Source organism: Neodiprion pinetum, chromosome 1, assembly GCF_021155775.2.
Source record: "Neodiprion pinetum isolate iyNeoPine1 chromosome 1, iyNeoPine1.2, whole genome shotgun sequence".
Classification (NCBI taxonomy): Eukaryota; Metazoa; Arthropoda; class Insecta; order Hymenoptera; family Diprionidae; genus Neodiprion; species Neodiprion pinetum.
The window spans coordinates 33,283,242-33,305,073 of record NC_060232.1 but is presented as its reverse complement, the minus strand read 5'-3'; the positions used below and the strand labels follow the sequence as shown (position 1 = coordinate 33,305,073).

The 21,832-nt window shown below is 38.8% G+C and overlaps 3 protein-coding genes across 4 annotated transcripts in view; 2 read left to right on the top strand and 1 right to left on the bottom strand.

The window, feature by feature from the left end:
• The window catches only part of Pino (Pinocchio), a 60,401-nt gene extending 46,607 nt beyond the window's left edge, over nt 1–13,794 (top strand). Inside the window, exons 1-5 of one of the 2 annotated variants that reach the window (XM_046635980.2) lie at nt 1,247–1,525; nt 7,812–7,875; nt 9,926–10,057; nt 11,206–11,335; nt 11,718–13,794. In XM_046635980.2, coding sequence (XP_046491936.1) covers nt 7,826–7,875; nt 9,926–10,057; nt 11,206–11,335; nt 11,718–11,828 — 423 coding nt within the window. In that variant the 5' untranslated portion in view covers nt 1,247–1,525; nt 7,812–7,825 and the 3' untranslated portion in view covers nt 11,829–13,794. Of the gene's footprint in view, nt 1–1,246; nt 1,526–7,811; nt 7,876–9,925; nt 10,058–11,205; nt 11,336–11,717 lie in introns of those variants that run through there. The other variant, XM_046635972.2, reaches the window with a different exon arrangement.
• SdhA (succinate dehydrogenase, subunit A (flavoprotein)) lies at nt 13,517–21,796 on the bottom strand. Its single transcript, XM_046635932.2, has 9 exons — nt 21,599–21,796; nt 18,493–18,919; nt 16,303–16,701; nt 16,038–16,206; nt 15,782–15,948; nt 15,483–15,709; nt 15,145–15,289; nt 14,716–15,020; nt 13,517–14,605 (listed from the first exon to the last, which is right to left on the bottom strand). Exons 1-9 carry the CDS (start codon nt 21,656–21,658, stop codon nt 14,519–14,521), a joined length of 1,986 nt encoding a protein of 661 aa, XP_046491888.1. The 5' UTR covers nt 21,659–21,796; the 3' UTR covers nt 13,517–14,518.
• Nucleotides 17,040–18,672, top strand: LOC124223763 (uncharacterized). Its single transcript, XM_069135072.1, has 4 exons — nt 17,040–17,200; nt 17,486–17,603; nt 17,688–17,939; nt 18,123–18,672. Exons 1-4 carry the CDS (start codon nt 17,040–17,042, stop codon nt 18,267–18,269), a joined length of 678 nt encoding a protein of 225 aa, XP_068991173.1. The 3' UTR covers nt 18,270–18,672.
• Nucleotides 21,797–21,832: the final 36 nt, after the last annotated feature.

Below are 21,832 nucleotides of genomic sequence, written 5' to 3'. Positions count from 1 at the left end.
CTGATTAAGATCTATCGACAGGTTCTGTCATTGATAACTAATTCCGAAAGATTGGGTCAATAATTTGCTTGTAATAGATAGCAATATAAGCATAGCACGGATTAAAGCTGCTGCATGCGCCAGGTTTCGAGGGTGTGAAAAAGAAGCTCGTTAATCCACTGCGAAAGCGAAATAAACACCGTGGGTGCTTTTGTTTTTATTATTTACAACTCTCTCCGAGCGATGCGTGGCAGAACGTTTAAAAATTGGACAACATTATTCAGACAAAGAGAACGTCGGGAAAACAGTTGATGTCTTGCCAATGTAATCGATCGTGTTTTTTTATTCAAACAACAAATGTCAGTTATTGAAATCGTCATGTAGGTATGTCGGTATATTGGACGCGGTGCGTCGTACATGCAACTGCACAGCGTTGTAAATGAATAATCCAACGATTCCGCGAGATAAATTATTGAACGTGAAAAATACAAGTCCTTGTAAGCGCGGATCCTTGCCATTCCTGGAAGCGCTACACGAACGTTACGCAATCGGTTTACCAACCGCTGAATCATTTTCGTCCACCTTGTTCGGAATTTGCGGTACGCCACCCGCTGCGCTTATAATTGTTTATGCAAGTAGGTAATTGGGCCGAGCAAAGTTGCTCGATCCCCTCGGAATTCAACCGGCTTACACGAGAATTCGACTCAATTATTATAACTTCCGTATATTTCCTCGGAATCTGTGGAATAAACAAGTATCAGTACTTATTCGTACAATCCGTACGTAGAATACATACACCTGCAGCGTAAACCGAAATTCATGTTATTATACGCAGCGTATAAAATCCCGTCGTAATTGTTATCGCGGTTGAAAAGAGAGTGCATCAACATCAAAGCGGTTTAAGGTTTTGCGCAGGATTCGAAATTTCAAATGTTCGAAAACAAGGAACGATCGGAACGGTCGTCGAGCGGCGATGTCACGTCGCGTCTGGCTCAAACCGCCACCGTTCGAATTATATCCCCTTGAAAGTGTAAATAAATAACAGATGAATGCCCGCGAACCAATGACTCGTCGGTTGGTGGAGACGCACACGCGCCTAACGCGCGTCCCGATGTACAAGCGAGAGAGGGAGAGTGAGAGAGAACGACGGGGCGGAGAGAGAAATGCGAACGTGGATGTGGGCGTCGAGCCTCGGGAGTCAGGGATCGGTGAATCCCGCGACGGTACCGCCATCTGGGCACAGGGTTATTTAACTGACGCGCCTCACGGCGAAGCGTCAGTTCAGCTCGAGATTTCAGTTGCGAAGCATCGGATTCATAAGCCACTTTCGCTCTCGAGCGCAAACCAAATAAAACTAACGGTAAAGCAAAGGTTAAAAACACACGGAAAACAGAGAGAAGACAGATAATCGTTGAAGTAAATAAATAAATAAACAAACGATATTTTCGTTTTTCGACAACTGTAAACGTTCACATTACTCAGTGTTCGCGTTTGCTGTCAAGTGCGTTTTCAGTGCGCCCACTTCTTTTTTGAGGATTACTTCGACGTAAGTTGTAAAACAATTTATATGTACATTTCTTACAACTCAAATTTCCTTCCTTATTTTTCATAAGATTTTCAAAAAAACCGTCGGCGCTTCTGCATTGCGATTTTCCAACTGAAACGAGACCCTGACGCACGACGAGAACGCAATGCGTGCGTTTCGTTTGACGTCACGAAAATCAATAGCTACCGTGTTTTTGGTAGTAAAATTTCGCACCGTGAATACACGCTCGTGCCTCAATAGCACTTGCGACTAATTTCACGAGGCAGTTAATAAACGCGTCGCTCTCAACTCGCGCTTGTTAACATACCTATACATAATTCATTCAACAATTTGCCTCCGCGTCAAATTACCGACAATTTTTCAAATTATCCCGCGCTCTCGAATAAACGTAGATGGAAATGTCACACTGCACGAATAGGTCCAAATTCGCGGTTGAAATTGTTTAGTCTAATTGCTGCATTCCCAGTTTTTCCTGCATTTCACCTCGCTGGTGGTAATATAATCGATAAATTCGACGAGGCTAGCCTTCGGTGTAACAACACAAACAGTGAGGCATGGTCGTGCAGGCGGTAACACTGGCGAAGAGATCAATACTCCGAGCAGCTCGTTGCCGGCCATACGATACCGATATTCAATTTCTGTATACGGCTCAAAATCCGATCTACGTACGATTCTCGTGTCAGACTTAAGTGTCAGTTTCATTCGTCACGCGAACCGAGGTACGCGCAATTTCAACTAATTCGAAACATTGGTGAAAAAATCACTATTTTGCTATTTTAGAATGACCGCAGATATCGAATACGTATTCAAAGTCTGAGGTTCTTTTGTTTTATTGTATTAGTTTACTCAATTTCCGAAACAATGTTAAAGTTACAAAACAATCAAGTTAATAACTTATCTGATCAGTTTCAGACAATTAGTATTGCAACACTTGTAGCTTGCACGATTCTTACTTATGATTCTAGATTTCAAAGAAGTACCTGGGAGCAGTACAAATGCAAATCGATATTCACATGTTAACTTGGGTATTATTTTTTTCTTCTAATTTTGCAGTGGCAAAGAATGACGGAGTCCAACCACGAGTTATAAAAACCTGTATTCGATACTCGTTTGCACTCAATTGCAGGAAAAACCTGGATGATAGGAAATTCACAAATTTTATCTCATTGTCAGTGTCAGCCTGTTCCTCGCAATTATCTGGGAGTTGAGATAATATGACTGATGGCCGAGAACGTCGATATGCGCGTTATAGTTTGAAACTTTGAACATGAAACGTATTAGAGGCCATTCACGCGAGGTAATGAGTTCGTATAGTATAATGAAACTAGAGATAGAGATCGAATTTCCAAAGGCTATATGAATTACACGTTTTTTTTTTATCTTTGCTACGAGTTCGTCGTCGATATAAAAACGCAGAATTTAATTTCCCCGTCTCCGAATTACTGAAAAGATACGAATTTCATCTCTTCATTTATTTTTTTTCTCCCTCATTCTTTTTAGAGTTATATAATTTTTACGAACTGCTTGCACGAGTCGTGCTCGTTCAAATACACGCGTAAATGACGCGCCGGATATTAAAGCGTAGTCTTATCGGCAAACTTTGAACGTCATTTAATCTGTGCGCTGACAAGCGATAATACGACTGGTGTAAAAAGCTTTCGGTTGTTCGACATGAAATGGACGGATTTTAACCAGTTTCACGCAGACGAGGAGGAGCCAAAAACGCCCAGGCGAGACGCATCGATCCGGACAATTTTCGCTCCCTTTTTCTATCCGCCCTCTCTTAATCAAATCCGATTATTACCGTAACACGCGATAATCTCTCGCATCGTCGAGAGGCAGATATGAGTTTCGTCCCATCCGGTCCGCCTGCAGCCAACGATCAATATCTGCTCGTTGCAACTTCGAATCACCGGCTAAAGGCAGAGCGGGTTGTTGACCTGGATGCACCGGGATTCTTAGACCGCCGGGTCTTCGCCCCAGTTTTATGACCCCTTTGGGGTAGTTTACAACTTGCAGCCTCCGCATACTCCGGTGAATAACCCGGCGATGGGTGCTGCACAAATAGGTCGGTAAGGCAGAGATCTCTGTAAGATGATCGGAAAATATTGAGGTTTTCCCGAAATTCTTTTTCGTAATTACGACGATACGGATAATTGTTTAAATTGATAAATGCACGTAGTTGACGATAATTACCGAAATCATGACGATTGATCGCTGGTTGGGCGCGTGACTTTGCAGAAATACTCTTGAAGGTAATTCGAGTGTTTTGATGATCGCGCGCATTTTTTCTTACGCTTAACTTTTCTGTACATTGTGGGATATGTATACGTACATTGTACCTATAATCGTACTTACGAATATTCTGTAACCGGAACTGCTGACTTCGTTGGTCAATTAACGGTTGCCGAGTCATTTGAGGTACGTATTCCGGTAATGACTCCGTTGAAAAATCGATATCCAATACAAACACGGCAGGCCAGATTTATCATCTTTTGCGTATCATGTGTAATGCGTACCTTTGCGTACTTGGCTTTTACGTCGCAACGCGTTACTTCTTTCTCCATTAGCCTCGAGTCAGACTGGAAAAGTTTGACCATGCGCGTTTTGCTGCACGCTTAAGCCTCTTAACGATTGTCGGTCGTAAAACCGCGTGCAATCGTTATCGAATTATTAAACATTTTCCTCCAGCGATCCTTGTTCCGATTCCGTCGAGGTGAAACCGCGATCGCGTTGCTTAATCAGCGTAACCAAACACACTCGTTGAGCAATCCCGTATATGTGTATAATGCATAAGAGAATACGAATATCGATGTTTACCACCGTGCTCGCGTAATTTTAAAAATTTTATCCTCCGCCCCTCCAATTGTTTCTCGTCCGGTAGTTTGTCTAATTTTTGCCGCTAGTTCAGCACCGGGAACTCTGTTTACTTGCATTGTACGTACAGACGTGGACATTAATTCGGAGACTGCTAGTTTTTCATACGTGTAGATAATTGCGTTGGTAACGCTGATTCAGCCTGCAGTCTCACCGTCAGCCAGCCGCTTCGGGCTGAATTTGCATTGCCAACGTAAGCCTCTCGGCTGAAAAACTAGCCGTCATGGCGTCACTGAATTTATGTTCACATATGTACAACACATTATAGGTATGTACCGCACTAACAGCGCTTTTGTCATTCATCAAGAGCGTTTCCTGCGGCTCGCCCCTTCCGTTTTGCACCCTCCGTCTCGCGCCATTTACTTTTTTTTTTTTTTTTACTCGTCTTTGTATACACACCGAGTTCGTTAACGATTCACGCTGGTCCTTATCCACTTTGAAACCGCTGCACGAAAATAGACGCGTTCACGTCCTTCGTCACTCTTTTCGTTTCACCGTCATCGACTCTGCCACAATCTTACTGCGAGCTTGCAGTGTGCGTAAGAATACATACGTATGTCGTCCAACACCCGCGTATATTGCGTAACTTGATCGTCACGTCACACTCGCAGCTCGAGAGACTAGCAACCAGAAACTGTGGCTATTTATAAGATACATCGATTTAATTTTGGACCGTTATTATCTGCATTTTCTCGGAAATAAAACCTAGACGATAGGATCGTTGATTGAGAGAACGTATGCGGTTATAATTAAACTATCACTCTGGTTTTACGTCTGATTTCATTTTCACGGTCAGAATTATAATCTGCTGTAAGTTTGAAACGTATTGTTAAAAGGAAAACTCGAGGCGTGAGAAAAATAGAGAGAGAGAGAGAGAGAGAGAAAGAAGCGAATCGGTACTTTGATCTTTTACCAAAGCGGTCGAGCCGTTGACTTCTTTGCCGATGCAACTGCGCAGAGAGTTTCGAAAATAAATGAAACTGGGCTGCTCCGCAGGCAGTTTGCTGACCCACATTTGTACGAAGGCTGTTCAAGATGCAAGCACCTCTGATTACGCTATGGAGGAAGCAATATTTAATATACACGTATACTGCATTTGTTTGAATTTTAGAGATCTACTGTTATGTATAGTTCTGGTCATCGAAAGTACGTGTATTATATTACACGTAATATATCTTGTTCCATATGAACACTTGAAACAGGGATAGATAAGATTTGATTCAAGCACCCCAATTGTTTGTTGTTAGCAAAGTAGATGTGGGCCGCAGTTTTTTTCGTTAATTAATATCGCTACGGCAATGACGCGTAATATATTGCAAAGAGATTGTAGGCGGAATTCATTACACTTATGTACAATGTACATGGACATATGAAAATGTATAATCGAAAAGATTTGAACAGTTTACTTTCACCTCAATGTTGTTTATACTCATTGCGCGCGGCCTACATATGAGTAAAACCTGAATGCATAAGGTACATACAAGGAGCGCGTGCAGTATTATTGAAACTTGGAAAGTTAACTTCGCCTCACGCGAAATATAGTAATATTTTCGAGTTGAATCGTCAATCGGCGCAATGCTCAGACGCGCGTTACTCGTCATTTTTGTCGGAATATGAAAAGAATTTTTTTAAATGATGTAAGAACGGATTGAATGCATTCTTGTTACGAGAAACGCCCGATAACAATATTCTCGGATTGTTATTAACCTGCGCCTGCAACACACACGAAAGCCAACTATTATGCCTATACCTATTACACCTACCAGTGCGAGTGATAAGAATCCGATTCTGACGTAGATAAAGCTTGTAGCATGTTATCGGATACAGGGTTCTCCCTTTCCCTTACAAACGACGTACGCGTGAAGTGTGCCTACGTAATCCGTTATACGTATTTAGTTCTTCGACGGACCGTTATGTGCCGTTTCAATCGATTATTTTTTTAAATTTATCAATGCTGCACCGTTCACTACGCGAAACACGAAGCCCGGGCAAAAAAAAAATGAAGGTTAACCGCTGCACGAAACTGATATAAAATTTTTGCGGCTACCGTCAAGCAATCGGAACTAATTATTTTTCATTCCTTTGTTATTTTTTCATCGGATTTATTTTTTACGCACGACCTAATCTCACCGTGTTGTAGTATAGAATTTTCATCGCATCATCATCGGATTCTTGCATCCATCTTGATAATACAGTGATTATTTACAAACATATGCAATGATTTCCAAATATCGTCGAACCGTAGGACGAGCTGGTCCAAGTTTCGCTAATTCTTGTAAAAAGCAAATTTACCACTTTGCCGAGTAAGAGGAGCATAGTAGTGAATATATAAATATACAGGTATGTGCGTCGCGACCTATTCAACAGGTTGACCTCATTCTTTTACCACCGCTCTGCAGCGCTCGCTGCACTTCTGAAACGCGATGAAGTGTGCGGCTTATTGATTGGCCTGGTTTGCTAATTGATAAAAAAAAAAAAAACCGAAGAAAGAAATAATGGTGCATGCATAGATATGATAACTAATCTTTAAAGCTATTCAAGAAATGTGTAACTGGGTTAAAACAGATAATTGATTCGAGTCTTTGGAGAATCCCTGATGTGTATGTTTCGTGCGCGGTACATGCATGCACGTATCTTTTACATAACCATTCAATTCTACGTATACGAGAATAGAATTTTTCTTTTCAACAACCGGGTGACCAAGTATGCGAGAAAAAAATTGGCGCAAAAACACCCGCGTCATGTTCTTAAATTTAAAACTAAAAAATATAGTCACAAATGGAGTAATGTTTTTTATCGTTGATTCGAAGAGCCACAAATTCCACTCGACTCTTAGGCTGCTCCGTTACCTTGTCTCCGATACTCGGTTTAACCGTTACTTTAACGTTCTTATACTGTAATTATTCGCCGAACTGCGTTATAGTTGGTATTATATATTCATCCAAGCGGATATGCAGGCATTAAAGCGATCAAGCGAATGCCGTCGGCAATAAACGCATCGATTTTTACATTAGAAGTAAAAAATTTGTAATATACGTACCGAGAATGTCATCCGGTTCGATCGGTCGGGTCATATCCTTGACTGTTGAGCAATGAGACCTGGACACATGCACGTTGTGTTGAAATTCAATTCCTCTTTACGCTTTACCAGCTTTCTATTAGAGAAAGTATCATGTATAGATAGACTCTGCGTCGCAGTTTGTCTTGTGCATGCAGCTAATGTAGGTACAAATGACGAAAGATGAATGACGAAGCGAGAACTGCAGCATATGACATTTCCGAATTTTTATACACCGCCTACTTTCATCGCTACAACGATATCATTAATAATTATAATCATTGTTATGATTACAATATTTGATTTCCTTCCTGCACCGAAACTTATAGGAAATTTTTCTTTCTGTTTCAGTATCTAAATCCAAGATGTCCATCACCTCAGTTCAGACTGCCCCCGAAAGCCTTTCCCGCCATGGGTAAGTGTCAATGAATTGAAATACATAATAATTGTTCTTAAACGTGTGTTAATAAACAATAGTCTGACTGTGTATCCTGCTGCATTCTTGGATGACTCATATAACAAGCCAATCCTTTCGTTATCCGAGCAACGTGTCTTCTTGCAATCACTTATAGGTGTAGGTATTCAAACAACACTCATACCTGATCGCTAAATAAGCTTTGCCGACATTTTTTTCGCCGTACTCACTCTCCGGTCAATTTCGCTCCTGTTTTAAGCTGATTTATTGTCGCACGTTTTGAGATAGCTTATAAGGATGATACGTCGACTGCTCAAACAAATATGATATCATTCGAATATGATTGTATTTACGGTCGAATAATGTGTCAATGAAATTTCGTGGAAATGTCGAGGCGAAACGATTTCTACGCTGTTACTATTGATACGTAACAAAATTCTTTTGATCGCACATAGAGATATGTACCAGGAAAAGTGCGCTTAGAATATAATTATGCAAATTCACCATTTCGCCATGATAATTCGAAACAATCGAATGCTTCAGCGCCAGGCCCCGTGATAAAATACGTACAGATTATAGGTATACGTAGTATATGGACAAATTTCAAACTCGTGAGTCATTGAGCGGTCGACACTGATAGGTTTCCATAAATCCCTAATGTGGAATATTTTTCTAAACCGCTATTCAATTTTTGTCTGTTCGTATTTTGTTTTGATACAAATTGTGACGGCTTAATCTCAGTATTGACAATGAGTGCATGATAATGGAATATAAAGTGTATTTTTCCTGTTAGTCCCCTACTTATACGTAAATAATTTTCAATAACTCCACTTTCCGATGACGTCGGTGCATATTGTTATTGTAAATATGATGTTCAATTGAAAGTAGCGAGTTTCAATGCAGCTGCAATCTCGCGCGAGTTTTACGCTGACGTTGTATATATACACAATCGATGCTGCTTTTTATTTTACATAACTCAATTCGCGTGCGCGTGTGTGAATGTGGCTACAGTGTAACCTTGAATTATAACGTTGTAACACGGTGACGAGATGAAACTTGCGTTTCTTTGCACCCAACTCCGTTGTGTGTATGCCTCATCTCGACGTATATTATCACAAGTACACCTGTCCGCCAATCAACGTCTTCCATGGTGTATTAATTGGCTCTGTTAACCATACACATGATCGCGTTTTCGATCGTGCTCGGGTCGTGTCGAGATGAAAAAAAATTCACACCGAAAATTCGTTTCATGGGTTTAAATATGTATAATAATAATTACGTAAGAGGAATACGCGTGATTGTTACGTACACACGTATTTAAAACGGGAACATGTGTACTGCTAGCACGTATAGGACAAAAAGGCACGTGTACAAGCACGGTGCCCTTTGTACTTTGTATGCCCAATGTTTAATTATACATACTAAATTTAGCGAACGGCAATTGTGGAATTACGTAGGTGATGCACGCACACCGCATACACGTTTCAATATACGTGCGAGGAAATCCGTTTGTCGGGGAAATTTACGGACGCGTTAGGAATTTGCCAATTTTTTTTATATTCCACTACCTCTTCCGCCTTGATGCTGCATGTTTGTATTATAGCCTACGTAAAACAACTAATTCGCGAGTATAACTTTAGCACGGTGAATCGGTGTATAGCGCATATAATAGTATATAAGGTATAGCGTGTGTAATAGAGTGAGCGTGTCTATTTGTAATGAGGAAGATATTAACGCCCACGATATTGGTCCGATTTTGCGTCACGTGACGATTACTCTTCTTATTACCACCTCTCTCTTCGGAAGCTGGGAATTTCAGAACCGTGTGTAACAGCGCAATATCACGCAATGTTGTGTGTCAAAGGCAGCTGATGTCCCGAACTATAATTATATTCAAATTCGAGACAGGCTAAAAAAAAATGTGCCGTTCGTTATTCGGCTGATGAATAATGTTTGGATCAACGTCTGAATAAAATCGAAAATTTATATTTACGTATACTGTAAAATAAATTGATAAACTAAAGTGAATTCTCTTTTATTTTGTTTACAGAAGCAACATTTCGCTGTCATGCCACAGTTTATGCGGTAGCGTCGATGACGGTCTTCAGGACTCTCATCCGCAGTACCAGGACACTATCCTCACCATCGAGGAACTTCGTGCCCAGCTAAACTCCTGCTTCACGTGAGTTTCAATTTATACGCATATCCAAAGAACCCGGCACTTCCAGACATTAATTGGCAATAGAAAGAAAATTACAAGGGAATGAAAATCTTGCCTCATCGCTCGCTAACTTGCCTATTTACTGAACAAAAATTGGAATAATAAAAAACGATGATAGCACTGTTTCGGATAAACCACGTTATACTCGTCGCTGACATTATAGGTGCAGGTATAGAATGTCAAAAATTCAGTCATTTATCGATCCTATTCGGAATTGCATAGTGTGATAGATTCTGGACGGTTTATTGTATTCGGGTCGTAGCGAGCTGACAATGCAGTAGAAACACGGAACAGTATTTTTTCCGTATGAAATATTTATACGTATCAAGTAACGGTTGTAGTATCACCTCGCGAATACGTGTAACTATCTATCTATCTAGCAATTATTGTTGAAATTCAATAGGCTTGTTCGATTGTCGTCGACTCGCGGAAATCGCGTAAAAGAATCTCAGTCGGTGTCAAAGATTGTCGCGTATTATCTCGATATTTGCGATACGTATAACCGGTGGCATAGTCGTAGCGTCGATGCAAACTTCGAATATACAACATATCTCACTGTCAATAGAATCCGGTACAAACCAGAGCATGATAATTTCAACAATTGCACACCGGTTGGAAACACAAAAAAAAATAAATAAATAAAACGAATCTGCACACGACGCGACGGGTTACAATTGCTAAAGCAACGCACAAAAGAGATTTTGCACAACACATTTATATCTGCGTACTCAATATTATACAAATAATCTACGCATATCGGGGATTTACTCGAATCGTATATTGCATAAAGAGCTCGGACTACATGCCATGATGTATTTCGCAAAGTGAATTGATTTTCTGTACCATCTATTATACGTCAATTTAAAACGTCAATCGTATGCATGTGTAAACGTTTGTCGGTATAAATTTTAATGGATTTATACACCAATTTACTCAACATAAATTATACCCTATACTGCTGATAATATGTGACGCACGATTTTCTGCCTCCTATAACGTGTTTTATTTTCAAGTTAAATATTCGTTTGCTATCCCCTATAGACTCACTCTACAGCCAAGCTGCCAGCAATCTAGCGAAATCTTATTTCTTATTCTTCTTTTTCTTGCAGATGCGGAGTATCGTGGAGTGCGGAACACGTTTCCCTCGATTGCAGTGAATGTGGTGGTTACTCGTTGGAACGTCCCTGCCCGTTATGCGACGGACGTTGCCACGCCATTTGGAAGCGCGACCTCACCATGGTGAGAGACCATTTTTTTTTTTAATTTCCTTTGCTTTTTCATTTTGCGTTTCGTTCGTTTAACCATACGTATTTGACCTACTCTCGAAGAGAAGGTAGCAATCATTTTGCAGAAAGTGTATACTCAAGTGTGTACGTGTATAACATATCGTGTAACGCAAAGTCGAGGCGAATCGCAATAGAGTTTCGCTCGCGATAACGATGGCAGTAAATCATTATCTAGCATTAAAAGTAGACTTATATTCTTGCACTGATTTGCACACTTGGGTTCACGTGTTCGAAGAATTTATTCACTGTAGGCAACACAAATGTGTGTTTCTCTTTAACTATCTTCTCGAATACAGCGCAATTATTTATAAAGGAATCCTTTATTTTTGTTTTAGTCACATGCCAGTGGAAAGGCAAGATGGATCGGTGAGTGCGCCTTGAGCTGTGGTCCCTCCCTCGAGGAGTCTTTGGTTCCTGCGTTAGAAAAGCTGCGAGCTACTTCCTGAACGGAAAGTTCCGAGGCGCAGCCACAATCTTGCACAAGACTTAACCACCACCATCCATAGCGTCACGCATCCACCATCGAGAGCGAATTAAGGACGAATGAATGAGGAGGAATTGATGTTCCACGAGTGGGTTCACTCGGACAATGTCTATAAAAAACTGTAAAACGATGGCCGTCTGTGATTAGCGAGTACAAGCATCGCTCGTTCGTCGTCTGTCGTGATAAAAATTCGTCGAAGAACACGAAAAAATGTGTATTATTATTATTATTTCTACTATTATACATCCATCCTAATCGTATAAAAACATCGTGTTTGGTTGTTTTTTTTAAATGTGTCATCACTTTTGTTACGAAATTCTATATAAAATGAGAGCCAAAAGGAAAATATATTTGTAATATACATATTTAGACGCGGCAAGTGTACCGTAGCTATAGATTATACGGTCTTCAGCTGCGACTTATTTGACTTATTTGCTCTAAACGAAGATGATGAAATTGCATTAGAGATCATAATGAATAGACAACATACGCCAGAAACTGTATTATTACACATTTTGACATCTACGGATTTAAAAAAGAAAAACGTATTAACAATAACGTCGCAGCGTCGCAGCGCCGAAAATGTGTAATTCAGTTTGAAAATGAGAAGTACTTTTTCACCTTACGAAGAACGAGCTTAGCAAGAAATAGCAATTGTACGTGATCTCGAATAATATAGAACGTGTGACTAAGAAAGTGCAAGAGATATATTCCTTTCTCCTTATATCAAACAAAATCAAACCCCGACGGATATACGATATCTCATACCTAGCAAACGGGACTGCCAAACGTATTAAAACTGTCCCCTTCCAGAAGTCTGGTTGTGTTAGAAATATGTGTTACGTGATAGATAGACAGATAGTAAATTTCACTAGGCTAATCATAATTAATTAGGACCTAAATTTAGATAAATATCACTGTACTTCGGTTATAGTGTAGCACTTTTAAGACCAGAATAAGGTTCTTAATTATGATTTGGAAAATCCTTCGGCCAAAATTTGACGAATGTATATTTATATTCTATGTAACCACTCAACTATTCGAGCATCAATATCTGTATGGGTCGATGTATTTCTTTATTCTCTGTGTACATGAGCGCAGCAATTAATTATGCTAACCTAAGACAAGGTTGCGATTTTCGAAAAACAAATTTGAAGTCAGAATTAATGTGTATCCGTTTCTGTATGTGAATCCATGCTCATATTTCACCTACATTAGACTTAAATTATGTTAAGAAAGTTTTCTAAAGTACCTACCTATTGATATTGACAAAAATGAAGTCAACTGCTTTGGAAAATATGATCAGATGTAATTTTTATTTATAATCTTGGAAGTTATTTATGTCCATAACGTTCAAAAAGTATGGGATTAGTAAATAAAAAGATATCAAATCTTAGCATCCGTGTATTCTTATTTCGCTCGGTAAATCTAGAGCGGTATTCATATAACTTTGGGTAATTAAATAACTCGAAATAATATCCTGTCAGTAGATTTTCAACAGAGAACGTCGTCAAACATTAAAAGAGTACTAAATACGTGGAGTTCAATGTACGAGAATTTGAGAGCCTAAAACAAATGATCAATTAACAATTTCTTATTTAAAATCGGTAAGTTGGGCTGTAATGGTGCAGGAATTAAATGGCATCTGTGTAAAATAAGTTGTAACATTTTATTTACAACTTTTTAGTATGTACAATGTTGTTGACCGGCCTCTTAGAACATGCCTTCATTATTAATGCCAATATCAGGCTATCTTCTCTAAATTTGTGCAGTTATTTAAGCACTCGACTAAAATTACAATAATCTTATTAGTATGATCATCAATTTCTTTTTTTCAATAGCCAATACGTTCGATAATACGTATCAATCCTTGATGTGAAATTCGAATTCAATTCAATTTGAGTATCACGGGAAAGATCACTGAAATACTGTTGAGAAAAAATAATAATTAATTCTTTGCACTTGATTTTTAATACTTTTAGGAGGGTAACGAATTTATCTACAGCCTTGCGAAACAGTTGTTTCGATAACAACGGTAAGTAAATAGCCGCGTCTGGTAGAGTGGCCCATTCGTATTGCGTAAATTTCTGTCGAGTATTAAGTTAATATTGTATTGCAAATTTCATTAATTTGTACTTTTAATTCATTCGTGGGCTGCGTGATGCACCTCAACTGAAATGATCCGAAATAAAATGTAGGCAGGTTGTGCTTCCGAAACAAAAGAATGAGTAAAATTCTGAGCTCATTCTAATAATAGGTTACGGTTGCTACAAACGTTTCCATCATTACCATATCTTACTATACATTAATTACAAATAATATTTAATCGTATTGCATCTCCAAGAGAAAGATAAAATCTCTTTTGCTGAAACATTTGAAAATAATTTTTCAGCACCAGCATCCTCGAAGAATGCTAATATTAATGCTTGCGAAGCGCCTAAGCAGTGACAAGAATCAACTTTGGTGCACGATTGGGTTGACAATAATAAATTAAGTCAGTATAACAAACTGAAAAGATGATCGTTAATACTCTGACTAATGAGCTCGTCAAGACACAATTGAGAGACCTGAGATCTTGGAACACTTGACAAAGTATGTATCCAGAATAAATTAGGTCATAAAGAAAAATCAGAGTGATTATTTGTTATTAATTTAGTATGATCGAATTGCAGGAGGTACTGTCGCACACTCCTGAGCATCCAACGTCTCGTCAATTACTGGTCTGTAATCGATTTTCACCTGAAAAGATTGGGAAAATACAAAATTAAGATTGTATTTTTTGACTGTTGTAAACTTAAAAAATGATGTGTATTAATAAGCTATCTTTGTCGCAGATAAGCGGTACTAACATCGCCTGTTTGAATGTTGACAGAGGTGAGGGTATGCTTCCTCCAATGCTGCTCAATCGGTACGGGCTTCTGTCCCTCCAAAGATTTGCTATAATCGTACTCATCGACTCTATCTTTGAAATCTTCACGAGCATGAGCTCCCCTGCTCTCCTTTCGGTTTTCAGCAGCGTAAATGGTCTGCATAGCATTCACCATCAAGTTTTGCAACTCCAAACTCTCCACCAGGTCTGAGTTCCAAATCATCGACTTGTCCAAAACTTTGAGATCGCTCATACCCTTGTAAATGTCAGACATCTTGCGACATCCTACAAAGAAAAACCCATCACGTAAGATTTTTAAATCATATTTTACAATTCAGAGTCTAAATTGTTTGAAACATTGAAATGCCATATTTAGTACAGAGTTTCACAATGTAAGAACAATACTGACCCTCCTGCAAAGTTTCTGCAGTTCTAAACACAGCTGCATGTGTTTGCATAGTTTTCTGCATGTTCAACCTTAATTCAGCAGTAGTAACAGAACCATTGGCATTCCTAACCCAATCCAAATTAGCAACAGATTCCTCGCCAGCATTCTATAAGCAGTGAAACAAAGAAATAAATCAGAATCATAAAATATATACCTAAAGTTCCATCAAGTCACTGTCACGTATATGACGTATTATAGATGAAACCATACTGTACTACGAATCTTTCAACTTATTCAACTTGTGTGGAAGCGTATTGAAATATTTCATAGGTAAGCGTTTCAAATGAAATAATACTAACAGGCCTAAGACTTCCGATTTTTTCTCCAGGCTTATTCTCCTCGGAAATTGTCTTTGCACAGGCACGTCCAAACACCACTAAATCCAACAAAGAATTAGCCCCAAGTCGATTTGCACCATGGACTGAACTTGAAGCAGCTTCACCACACGCATACAATCCTCCGACTACCTTGTCTTCATTGTTTACTGTCGTCAGAACCTGGCCCTTGTAGTTTGTTGGGATACCACCTACAAACACGACGCAGTTTCATTATTACATCTGCAGTCACTGAAAAGACTATACAAATTTGAATAACGTACCCATGTTGTAATGTACCGTAGGTAATACAGGGATAGGTTCACGTGTGACATCGACGCCAGCAAATATCATAGCAGTTTCAGAGATACCGGGTAGGCGAGTAGCCAGTTGCTCTGGCGGCAGATGATGTAGTTGAAGGTAAACGTGATCTTTTTCCGGTCCACATCCCCTAATAAAAGTATAAAGTATATATTTATGTAAACAGCTTCAAATCAAAATTGGAATTCTGTAAACTGTTACTATAAGAAAGACACTTACCGGCCTTCTCTGATTTCGATTGTCATAGATCTAGATACAACGTCGCGAGAGGCGAGGTCTTTTGCAACTGGAGCATAACGTTCCATGAATCTTTCACCCTCGCTATTAATCAGGTAACCACCTTCACCTCGACAGCCTTCTGTGATTAGACATCCAGCTCCGTAGATTCCTGTGAATATTTTGTGACAGTGACAGATGAAAATATTACAAATTAAGGGCATTATGCAGCAAATTTCTGAAATGTTACAATACATGTATGTAATACCTGTTGGGTGGAATTGAACAAACTCAAGATCCTGGTTAGGTAAATTTGCTCGGGAGATCATGGCGGTTCCGTCGCCAGTACAAGTGTGCGCGGATGTACATGAGAAATATGCTCTGCCATAGCCTCCGGTGGCCAATATAGTGTTCTTGGAGTGAAATCTATGAAGGGTTCCATCCTCCAAACATAGTGCAATTACTCCTCGGCATTCACCATCTTCCATCAACAGGTCCAAGGCGAAATATTCAACAAAGTAGTTACAATCATAACTCAAAGACTGGCCATAAAGAGTATGCAACAATGAATGACCGGTACGATCTGCGACGCAACAGCATCTGTGTGCTTGACCTCCTTTACCAAACTTTAGAGATTGACCTCCAAAGGCTCGCTGGTAAATTTTACCTGATTCAATAAAAATGTTAAGTCACATTATTTTTAAATCAAACATTGATTCTTTGCCTGTAACTAATGAAGCTTGCAGCATATGTATCAAACGGCAATAAAATCATATTGTCCTAATTTCAATTTGGTGAGAGCTATGACAATAGCATGTCACGTAGCAACGCTGACGTGTTATTTATCAACTGATTACTTTTAAAAGTCTAAAAAATTTGAAACAGTGTTTTCATTTCATATTAATTTTTGACAGACATATTGGTAGGTTTCCTTGTAATTGATAATGCTCAACTGATCAGTATTCAACGGTACTTTCTATTGCTTTAACTTTGTACACACAAATAATGGATTCAAATAAAAATCGTGGACTACATGATCAGCCTGACAATCCTGACAACCCTGACGAAGGAAATAATGAATTTAATGATCAGCACAGTGAAGATGAATTTCCTCGGGCCCAAAACACTTCAAAACGATCTGAATCAAGTTACAAAAGCCAATCCAGGTGTGTCTTAAAAATACTATTAATGCCTTGAAAATATTCATCATCATACAGCTGTGATGCGTTTTGCAATGGAGTAATTAGAAGAGAAATTTTTGATGCAACATACGATTGAAATTATGTAAACTGAAAGCAGAATAATATCAAACTGATGGTCAGGCTTAACGATGTATTCATTTTTGCTATATAAAACAATGATTTTAGACCATCGAAGCAATGCAATTAGTAGGATTCTTTAGAAATATTGTGTTTCTGCAGAACTTAAATCAACCAACTTCTACTCAATAGGCCAAATTCAAAAGCAGCGTCAACACAGCAGCGATCACGATCACGCTCTAATGCCCAAACTAGCAGGACGTGGACCAGCATCAATCCCTTCATCAATTTCATGTATGGTTTCCGTAAAGTAGGTTCTATTTCAGGTAGCAGTGATATACTAAGTACCTCACTAGTTACGAAGTAATATATTGTAACATATTATTTTGCACAGACACAGACAGGAGAAAACAGTAAGAACATTTTTCGACTTGGTGGAGAATGCTGGCGCAACATGACAAAAGATGACAAACAGCCATTTATTGATGCGGCAAATCAAAATAAGAAACTGAAGCAAAAGCAAACGAGCCGAGAACAGAAATCAAATAATCTGGATCAACAACAATCCAAGAAACGAGCTCATGATGACAATGTGCCAACAAAGAAGGACTCATCACAACAAGTTTCTACTCCCAAGAAACGCAAGGTGAAAGTTTTTTCAGGCAGGATAACGTGCACGTGTCGATTTAAAAATTGAACTTAAACCACGAAAAGGGAATTCTAAAACGACCAAAAATATTTTAGCTGGATGCTGTAGACATTGATTTCAGATGTATATAAAGATACAGTTCAAGTTACAGTAATGGTGTACTGAAATAATTTTTCACAGGGACAGCAACAAAAAACTGAAATAGATTTGAAAAAGAAACGCACGAAGAGTGACATTGAGTCGGACAGTGATACAGATGATACATCTAGATCAATACATACTGCTACAACCGATTGTCCCTCCGAAGATTCATACCAAAGTTCATAAACTACAGAGGCTGCTATAGTAAGAGAGTGCGAGAAACTAACAGAAAAACTACTATTGTGTGTTTTAATTTATTTGTTGTATGTTATGTTGGTGATTCGTCTAGTTATACCATATTATACTTGACCTGGATCAGTGTTTCATTAGTAGATGTGCTGTTTTTACTTTTAATATTATACTTTTAATAATGATTGATTCTCATTTACATTATACACAAAAAACTCACCGTCAGGTGTGCGACTGAATGGCATGCCGTAATTTTCAAGTTCAATGACAGCTTTAGGAGCTTCCCTGGTCATGTAATGAATAGCATCCTGATCGCCCAGCCAATCGGAGCCCTTGACTGTGTCATACATATGCCATTGCCAGTTGTCAGATTCCATGTTACCAAGTGCCGCATTGATGCCGCCCTGAGCAGCGACAGTATGTGACCTTGTGGGGAATAGTTTTGTAATGACAGCGGTCTTAAAACCTTCGGCAACCAGACCGAAAGCAGCACGAAGCCCAGCACCACCAGCACCAACCACAACAGCATCATAAGTATGGTCCACTATCGGATACTGCTTGGAAATGGCATCAGATACTTTGGCCGCTTTACCATCAGGTGTGTAATGAAATTTGCGGCTCGAAAGTGAAGGCAGGCCGATCTTTCTCTGAAATATTGCATTCTTAATGATTATGGAGGGTGTAACATTTATGTAATTACTAATTTTTTATTCAACTTATTACTTGATCGTTCAAGAATTTGGAGAACTTTGATATAACATGACATCAGAATTAATAGAAACAGAATAAGGTGTCACAGTGAATATTTATATAGATTAGTCTTCCTGGAAAATTCAACTACATCATGTTCACTGACACAATGAAAACTATGATGATTAATAATAATAATTGCTACCTACAGCAGACATACCCAATAGGATATGTCTCCAGGAGTCGCTAAACTTATATGGGGTAAGGAAAGTGATGGATTAGTGACCGTCGTTATGTGTCTACAGTTGTCTTAAGATGTTCAATAGAAACACCCGCATTCACACAAGAAACAATGAAAACTACAGGAAACCTTGCCCAAGTATAGCTGATATATAATGAATTGATAGTGAAATATTTAACGACCACTCCGATTCAGCATAAAAGTAGATTCGTCAATGAAAAAGTTACTAAAAGTGTAAAATTTGAGGTATTCTAAATGAAACGTGTTAAATTTTTTTGCTGGATCAGTAAATACTTTTCTCCATGTTTACAACTTTGATTTGAGAAAAACAGAGAGAGAGAGAGATAAAAAAATTAAAATTTTCAGCACATCTTTATTCATAGTGATGATACATAACATACTTTTCACAATGTAACAAAAAATACAGTTCTTAGTATTTCAGATTTAGCGTCAAGTTTAAATATTTAAATGTGTTGAAAAGATTTAATCTTATACTTCGTTCTCCAAAACTTTGCCGATCGAATTCTGTTTTAATATACATTCTATAATTTTCTCAATTTCCTCATAGCTATAATGATTCATGCAGTTCAATTACAATTTTCTAGTGCAATTAATGAAACAATACTAAAATCATTTCTTGCTAATTGATAATATATTTGCACGAGTTATCGTCGATTTCGTGATGCAATTACTAGATAGCCATCCCAAAAATAGCTTCTACTTTGAATTGTAAGCATTGCTGGAATTTCACAAAAGCAGTTATAAGCTGAAAAGAACAAATTAAAAGATTATTCATGGTTCGTCCGAAACTAAGCGATCACAATTCAAGAAGTCTAGCTGTGATTTATATTTAGCTTATAAGTACCTTCAACCTTATCTAAACTAAGGATGCGATATCAGTTTGTTAAATTAAGTTAGGTTAGGTGACAAGTGTCGTTACGTTTTGCCAGCAGAATACAACCAGAGACGAGTAGAATAGAACTGCTCATAGTATTCATTAGATCAAAATATTGATAGACCTCGCCTCTGTCGATCTTTGCGATTTGCTTGCAACAACCCAGAATTAATTATCTAATATCCCATATAATATACAATACTTGTATATAATTTGTACTTATTTATAATCTACTTCCTACGTCTCGGCTTTTTTCTATCTGGAATGTTCTAACAATCAAATGAAATTGAAGAGGGGGATAGCGTGACAAACGAATTGGGTGGTTACCGGAAATCACCTATCAGAATTGAAGAATTAAACTTATATAATAATGAGCAAGAGCACACACGCAAGGTACGTCAGATTCATGTATACATATGACAGTAGAAATAAAAGTAAAAATGAGATAAGAACATGCACTCTTCTATCAATTTTACGATGCTCGTGAAATTGATTTGTTTTCAATTCCACCCACTTTTCCAGCCGACCAGTGCTGCCACCTGTAGCGGTTAAGAGAACGGAAAGCTACATCTAAAGCTTTGTTCACCGGCCGTGACATACGGTGTAAATTGGCCATTATTTTTGATCATGCGGTAGTCATACAAGTACAAAGAAAAATATTCGCACGCTTCATTGAATAAGACGTTAAAACTAATTTAGCAAAGCTTGTGAGAATATCTTAACTAAAAGCTGAGCAGTTTGCCGCTGGCGATTTCGCTTCCATCATAGTTCTATTTAGGTCGATATTCCCTGCACCTTGTAAATTTGCGAATAGGTTAAACCGTCCAACACACAAATATGCGAATTGGTTACGTCCTGTTTCGACGTAATCAGAAAATCATTGTGAGCAGTGTAAGCCGTATCGTGCCTATACGTTATTACGGTAAAAACAATTTAAAACGGTGGAACTTTCCGTGAAAACTGTTGTTGACTTGATACAGAATTAGTTGTTTACGCTAAGCAATTAATCCCGGAGATAGAATAAACCCGACTACATTGCTAATGAGCAGATGCAGCCTGATCGCGTGTAGGAATCTGGGCTATATGTGCTCTGGCAGCTGTCAAGCGTCGTGAGTGTTATCGCATTTTGGGGGATATACCAGGACAAAAAAACAAGACAGATGATCATGTGCCGCGAAGAAAATAAGTTGATAATTAACTCTAATTGATATGATGTTCGTATGAAAAAAAACCGACAAGCAAGGAAACTGGCAAAAATGGGGTGTATTTTTAGACCGTTTCGCTAGTCGAAAAGCAATCTGTACAGATAACTTGAAATTGCACAATAGTTGCGACACTTGGAGAAAATACCCAATTTCACTCACTTTGGGAAAAACAAATGACGACAGGGTCGACACTTACGTAATGGAAAGCAGATCTCATCGTACACTAAAGGTGCGATGAATTAGCGGTTCGACGATACGCTTCGACGAAAATTATATAACTTAAAGAAATACTTACTAGAGTCGCCGAGGGCAGATTCCTCGCGATAATTCCCGGTACTTTCAACATTATGCTCATCTTGGACCTGCCAGGGGGTGTTAATCCAAATTTCGATCCCCTTTTTTACTACCAAAATATTAACGCACGAGCAGTACACTCGCGCACCTCTCGTACGGCGTCGTGAACACTGAACCTGAGTCGGCGACGTCGGTCAGGCCAGTGGGGCCAACGTTACAGAGGGGAAAAATACGC

What these genes read in the sequence shown, in the direction of transcription:
- LOC124223763 (XM_069135072.1), top strand. Translation starts at nt 17,040, where the DNA reads ATGGATTCAAATAAAAATCGTGGACTACATGATCAGCCTGACAATCCT. An exon ending in AGTTACAAAAGCCAATCCAG is followed by an intron (nt 17,201 to 17,485) that starts GTGTGTCTTAAA and finishes TCTACTCAATAG; the next exon opens with GCCAAATTCAAAAGCAGCGT. An exon ending in TCATGTATGGTTTCCGTAAA is followed by an intron (nt 17,604 to 17,687) that starts GTAGGTTCTATT and finishes TATTTTGCACAG; the next exon opens with ACACAGACAGGAGAAAACAG.
- SdhA (XM_046635932.2), bottom strand. Translation starts at nt 21,658, where the DNA reads ATGAGCATAATGTTGAAAGTACCGGGAATTATCGCGAGGAATCTGCCC. An exon ending in ATTCAGTCGCACACCTGACG is followed by an intron (nt 16,702 to 18,492) that starts GTGAGTTTTTTG and finishes TTATTGAATCAG; the next exon opens with GTAAAATTTACCAGCGAGCC. An exon ending in ATCGAAATCAGAGAAGGCCG is followed by an intron (nt 15,949 to 16,037) that starts GTAAGTGTCTTT and finishes TACTTTTATTAG; the next exon opens with GGGATGTGGACCGGAAAAAG.